This window comes from Tupaia chinensis, unplaced genomic scaffold, assembly GCF_000334495.1.
Source record: "Tupaia chinensis unplaced genomic scaffold, TupChi_1.0 Scaffold000078_1, whole genome shotgun sequence".
NCBI lineage: Eukaryota > Metazoa > Chordata > Mammalia > Scandentia > Tupaiidae > Tupaia > Tupaia belangeri.
The window spans coordinates 2267015-2273938 of record NW_006159539.1 but is presented as its reverse complement, the minus strand read 5'-3'; the positions used below and the strand labels follow the sequence as shown (position 1 = coordinate 2273938).

The 6924-nt window shown below is 52.7% G+C and overlaps 1 protein-coding gene across 1 annotated transcript in view; it reads right to left on the bottom strand.

Moving 5' to 3' along the window:
• TBC1D2B (TBC1 domain family member 2B) overlaps window positions 1–6924 on the bottom strand; it is a gene marked incomplete at its 5' end in the record, with an annotated part of 53903 nt that overhangs the window by 17038 nt on the left and 29941 nt on the right. Inside the window, 3 exon segments of the mRNA XM_006142619.3 lie at window positions 1–186; window positions 1390–1625; window positions 3227–3390. The exon segment at window positions 1–186 is cut by the window's left edge and continues 210 nt beyond it. Of these exon segments, the coding sequence (XP_006142681.2) occupies window positions 1–186; window positions 1390–1625; window positions 3227–3390 (586 nt within the window).

Below are 6924 nucleotides of genomic sequence, written 5' to 3'. Positions count from 1 at the left end.
GCTCTCCTTCTCCAGGCCGGCGCGCTCCAGCTGGCCGCTGAGGCCCAGGATCTGATCGTCTTTCTGGTGGAGGAGCGACAGCGTGTCCCTCGTGTCCCTCGGGGTCCCCTCGCAGAGCCGGCTACTCGTGAAATACTTGTCATACTGGGACGACCGGACAGTTTGCTGCAGCAGCCGGACCAGCTCCTGGGAGCCCGGGGGAAGGGGGAGGTGAGAGAGGGGAGGAGGGAGGCGGGAGGAGGGAGGCGAGAGGAGGGAGGAGGGAAGACAGCCAGGGGAGGAAGAAAGCAGAAATCACGGCTGGGCCACGTGGGGCGGCAGCAGCATTTGAGGAAACACAGAAACTTTACTGGAAACATTTTAATACTGAACTTCCTCTCGAAGGAGCTCAAAAATAGAGAGGAAAAACATTTACCCCATAAGGCCTGTCCGTGGAGAACAATAACAGGAAACAGGAAATAATGGACACGCACACGGCAATTAGCGAGGATCCCGGAAACGCGGCCAGTATGCAAAGCCCGGTGCCGGAGGTGTACTGGACCGCAGAGCAATTAGGCGTGATTAGTCTGATCAGCGCTGAAGGAAGCCGTGCTGTTTCACAGGATGTGGGAGCTTGCCTTAACAGTGGTTCTTTTAAACAACAACAAAAAACTCTGGTCTGGGACTGGCAGGTGGCGTGGTGGTTAAGGGCACTGGACTCCTACATGGCTGACTGCAGATCGAGTCCCACACCTGGTGGCTTGCTTTCTCACTTTCCCCTCTCTCTTCCTTGCTCACACTGTCCTTTCTCTGGTCAAATTAAAATAAATAAAGTTAAATGAAATTATTTAAAAACAAAACAAAACTCTAGCCTGGGTCCAGCAGTGGAATAGTGGTTAAGGCATTAAACTTCTACATGGCCAACTGCAGTTTCAGCCCCGGACCTAGAAGTTTAAAATCCTTTCCAGGCACATGTATGTGCGTGGCCACCCAAAATCCCAGGAAGTGGATGGAGGAGAAGGGATTGCGGTGTGGCCATCCCCCCGTGTGTGTGTGGGGGGGTGATTTCTCACTTTCTTTCTCACTTTCTTCCTTCTAGTCTCTCTCTCTGGCTAGCATACATGCCCAATACCAAAAATTGAAAAGAAAGAAAAAGCTTCTGTCCCCAAGCCATGTTTACAGAGTCAATCTGGGGCAGGACAGGGTGTGGGTGCAGACGGTGACCTCCTCGAAGGGGTCTTCGCTCGCCTTGCAAATCCAAACGTCTCTGAACAGAGACCAGTGGAGCAGGAGCAGCGAGGGTGGAGGCCCAGTACCGTGAGACTTCATGAAGAAGAGCACCCCTGGGAGACAAAACCGGCCCCAAGAACGCCTGCTGTGGTGGGATCAGAGACGTGAGGAGGCGGCTACCTTCTGGCTGGCCAGGTCCTTCCTGAGCTGCTCCAGCTCCTCCTGCTGGCTCTGGATCTGCAGCTGCATGTCGAAGGCCAGCCTGCTGCCGCCATTGCCACTGCTGGGCGTCCCCTCGCTCAGAGGGTCACTGCTGCTGTGACGGTTTTTGTACGACCCAATGATGTCTTTCAGAGGGCGCTTTCCTTTGTAGGGGTTCCGTCCAAAATCGAAGGGGAATCCTGAGCCAGTCACTCCTGCATGAAACAAAACTTGTGTTTTTAAGCACAGGCTCAAGTTTCGTTTTGGAAGCTCCGGTAAAATAAAGCAGCCAGGCAGACCACCCTACTCGTCACCCAGAGACCACGGGGAGACAGACGCCTCTCTGCCCTTCATCTAGGTAAGGACAGACATGCAGACAACCAGAGGCTTCCCCCACAGGAGCCTTCCCTGCAAGAGTCTACCATGCAACAGCTTCGTAAGAAAATAAGATGTACTGGGTAGCCAGGAGTCACGATTACTTCCTTCTGTGTAAACATGTGTCATGACTTTTCCCAACAACTCAATACTATGGATTCTTGGCTTCCTATTTTTGCTGATCTGTCTTTAAAAAAAGATACCAAATATGTGTTTAAAAAATAAAATGATTTAATTTTGTTATTATTTCTAATTTGATCAGAGAGAGACAAAAAGAGAAAGAAGAATTGAGAAAGCAACCCATACATGCAGGACTCAAACTGCAGTCAGTGGTGTGGGAATCCAGTGTCTTAACCACCGTGCCACCGGCTGGCCCATAAATGTATGCTGGGTTTTTGGGTTTTTTTTCCACTTCAGTTGTTCATTCATTTATTTTAATTTGACCAGAGAGAGAGACGGAAAAAAAGAGGCAGCAAGTGAGAAAACAAGCCGCCAGGTCTAGGACTCAAACCATGGTCGGCCATGTGGGAGCATCCAGCACCTTAACCACCACGCCACCTGCTGGTCCCCCTAAATGTACGCTTTGTAAGATTACAAAGGCATTATAAATTGCGGCTTCAAATAGTCATTCTTTTTTTTTTTTTTTCTAAAGAATAATTTAATTAATTAATTTATTTATTTTCAATTTGCCCAGAGAAAGAGAGAGAGAGAGAGTGAAAAAGCAAGCCGCCAGGTCCAGACTTGAGCCACAGTCAGCCACATGGGAGTCCAGCACCCTTAACCACCATACCACCTGCCAGCCCGTAAGTATCCATTTTTCTTAAATGGGCATTTAAAAATATTGTGGGGCTAGCTCTGGCAGCCTACTGGTTAAGAGAGCTGGATCCCGCAGGGCTGACTGTAGTTTGAATCCAGGCCCTAGAAGTTTGGAATACATGCCAGGTATGTATGCATGTGTGCCCCAGATCCTGATGGGGAGGAAGAATGAATGGGAAAAGGACTGCAGCCTGACCAAAGCCCACCTGAGGTGCTTTCTCCCTTTCCTTCTACTCTTTCTCTCTGGTGAGTGTCCATGCCCTCTGACAAATCAAAAATGAAAAATAGAAACACTGCGTTCTGCATGGCGGGAGAATTCCATCAGAATTCACCATACCACATATTCTCTTCTGCATACATTTCAAGTGTCTATAAATAAAAGTTTTTTAAAAAATTTAATATTGCCATAAAGACTCCATGACTTCCCAGTGTTCGATCTCCTGACAAGCCTAACCGCCATGGGACTGGGCTGGCGCTCGCTTCTCAAGCCTGAGTGCTGTATGCCCCACAGAGGAGAGAACCACCACCACCATCCCGGCCTCCTGCCCATGGCTGCTGAGGAAGCGGCCCCCAGGTCGCTCTTAGCTGGCGGCACAGAGTGACTGGCATGGAGCCAGGTCCACACCTCGGCCTCCTTCGGGGGTCGGCTTCTTCTTTTCATCCTGCAGCGTGGACTCCTCCAGGTCCTTAGGGGTTGGCTCTAAAAGTTCCCACTCTTCGTTGGTATAAAACACAGTCCTCCGGCTGTCGTTCTGTCCCCTCCCAGGACGGAAAGAGGACATTGAATTCCTAATAGAAAACAAAAGGTGTGTTATTTTTTTTTTTTTGAGAGATTTTTTTTTTCTTAGGGCTCATGCCTATAGCGATAGAGAGAGACAGAAAGCGAGAAATGACCCCCCCCCCGGGGGGACGACCACACCACAATCCCTTCTCCATTCTCCTCTTCGGATCTTGAGCACACACACACACAACTGGCATGAGTTTTAAGCTGCCGGGTCTGGGACTCGAACGGAGGTCAACTATGTGGAAGTCTAGAGACACCATCTGTTGGTCCCAATGCTTTTTCTCATTGCCAGAGGGTGTGTACACTCACCAGATAAGACAGGAGGAGGGGATGGGAACAAAGCACCCCCTCAGTGGGGCATGGCCAAAGCCACACTCCCCTCGCCTCGACTTCTCCATCCTGGCAGTAGTTTGGGTGCGCACATGCGCCCGGTGTGTTTCAAGTCCCCAGGGCCGGGAGTCAGACCTCAGTCGGCTGCGTGGGATCTGGCCCCCTTTTCACTAGCCTATGTGGCTGGCTACCAGTGATTGTTCTTTTAACCATGGATTCTGTGTGTGTGTGTGTTTTACCTTTTCATTTGAATTTTATTGACATTCTTAAACATGAAGAAGCATGCAGAGAAACCCGACAGTGCACTCGTGTTCTCGTCACACTACCGCGGGGCACAGCGTCTCAGTGACTGCTCTACTGAGGCGTCAGGAGGAACCTGGTGTACCCGCTCGAGACCTGACACGCCTCCTCGCAGCCCACTGACAGGGCCGTGAGGGCCAGCCACACTCTCCACCTGGCATTTACGTATCCACTGCCTGGGCCTCTGTCCCACCTCTGCAGGCACGGCTGCACAGAGCCGCCCTGGCCACCGCCTTGCGTGACCCCGGAGTGAGATGCTGTGGTGAGGTCGGAGTGCACAGGAGCTGGCGTCACAGCAGCTGCTCTCACCAACGCCCGATGCACGTCTGCTCCCTGCTCGACAGGACTGGCTCGCCACTTCCCCCGACCACTGCCCTGTACAGTTCCAGGGGCCCGGCCTGTGACGAGGGTCTCGCAGTCCCTTCCCTCGTGTGGCCTGGCTCGACCCTCACCGTCGGTTTTGGGAGTTAAATTCGCCTTGTCTTTGGCCTTTGCACCACGCTCCTGTTCAGGTTCTTAAATGGTGAAATGAGGGCAGGAAGACCCACACGGTGCCGGTGAGAAAGCAGAGGCTTCGACGCCCCAACTGCCACCCACGCTCTTTTTTTTTTGCTTCTAGCCCACCGCCAAGCCCGCCTGCACAAAGCCACACTCTCACATGCAGCTGAGAGACAGCCATGGGGGTGGGGGGGGCTGCCACCTGTCAAGCCTCAGTAGTGAAGGAACTGGGCCCGAAGCGAAAGCCTCTTTGGGCTGAAACACTACAAAGGCGATCGCTGTCTTATCTCACGTGTGGTGAAACCAGACCCCACGATTGTGCAACCTTCCCCGACACGGGTCCTTCCCGCACTGGCCAGCAGGGGGCCTGGCACTGAGCGTGCATCCTGCCTGTGCACGCCATGCAGAGGTCACCGCTGGTGCCAAGGGGCTCAGCTGCCTGGTGTGAGGCTGTCCCTTGATGCTGCCTGCCTTTGTTTTGTTTTGTTTTGTTTTGTTTTCAGGAAAGATTCTGCTAGGGCTAGCAGTGGTGTAGTGGTTACAGGTGCTGGATTCCCACCTGGTGTACCATGGTTCAACCAAGCAGCCTGTCTTCTCGTTTTCCCTTTCTCTATCTCTTTCTGGTGAAATTAAAAAATAGGAAGAAGGAATGGAACTAACCAAATAAATATATTTTAAAAAAGATTTTGCTAAAGGGTGCGTGCATTTGCCAGGGAGAGGGAGGAAAAGTAAGAAATCCCCCTGGATGAGATGGTCATGCCATAAGCACTTCTCCAGCCTCCTCTTGGGCACACACTCGTACCCGTCCAGTTTGATTCTCAAGCGGCCGGGTCCAGGACTCGAACTGCAAAGTTGGCCATGTGGGATCCAGCGTTTTAACCTCCTGGCCACCTGCTGGCCCAACACACCTGCTCTTTAACGCCATACCTTTGGGAGGGCGCGGTGTCCTTCCAGACATCGCGCCGGGCGCTGCTGTACTGCTCAACCACCAGCTGCTCTGATTGAGAATGAAGACAGGCATCGCCGGGTGGTCAACAGCAGGTGGGCGGCCACAGCACGGCCCAAGTGTCTCTTCAAGGGCACCCACGACCTGTGCTCTCGTTAAGAGATCTCCTCTTGCGGGGGGCCAGTTGGGGGTGCAGTGGTAAAACACGACGTTCTGCAGACTGGTCCGCACAGCAAGGGTCCAAGTTCAAGTCCCAGGACCTCCCTGGGCATGCTGGAGGCATGGGTACCCATAACGCAGGGACAGCTGAGGCCAGGGGGACAGTGGTGCCAGCACCCAGTCAGTGGTTCTGTCTCCCTGTCTCTCTCTTGCTCATGAAATAAACTTAAGAAAAGCACACAGAAGGACCAGCAGTGGTTGTAGTGGTAAGAGCACTGCCCCCCACCTGGCTGGCCTCCGCTCAGGTCCAGGACCCTACAGCTTGAAAAAGCCAGTGACACGTGTGTGTGCACACCCCAAGTCCGGACAGGAGAATGGGGGAGAAAGGACTGCGGCATGGCCATCCCCTGGGGGGTGATTTCTCACTTCTTTTCTCTCTCTCTTTTACTCTGTGTTTCTCTCCAGCAAGCACATGTGCCCTATGGCAAAAATCTAAAAACAAAACAGAAAAACCACACGCACACAAAGAAAACTTCTTCCCAAGCTCTCATATTTCAGATGGAAACCTTACACGAGGAGGTGTCACTGCACACACGACAGGATGGCCAGGGTCAAAAACACAGCTCCTAACGAGCGCTGGAGAGGGCGTGGAGAAGCTGGAAGCCTCACGCATTGGCGGCGGCAAGGTAGCTGTCGTGTCTGGAAGAGCCTGGCGGTGCCTCGAACCCAGGCAATCACGAGACCCAGAAATTCCTCCCCTGGTACACACCCAGGAGAAACAGACATGCGTCCACACGAAACTCGTGCCAGAGTGCTGGCAGCAGCAGCAGTCGTGACGGCCCGAGAGTGGAGCCCACCCAGATGCCCACCAGCAGACAGGCAGGCGCGCGCACTGTGCCCACAGAAGGGGACCGTCTTTGGCCACAGAGGAAAACAGCGCTGATACAGGCTCCTGCACGGAGGAAGCCTGAGCAACCCGCTGAGTGAGAGCTCCCAGACACACGGCATCTGGGGTGCAAAGTGTCCAGATTAAACAAAACCACAGACACAGAAAGCAGATTAGTGACTGCCTGGGGCTGGGGGCGGGGGGAGGCGGAAGGAAAGAAAGGGGTTTCAGGGAAATGAGAAGGGACTGCTGATGGGCACGGAGTTTCTTTCTGGGTGACGAAACTCTGTAAAATTGACGTGGGGACAGTTGCACAACTCTGGATACACCACAACCCACTGAATCAGGCACTTTACATGGGTCGATTGTACAGAATTAATCGTCTCTCAATAAAGCTTCTCTTTCAAAATAAAAACAATC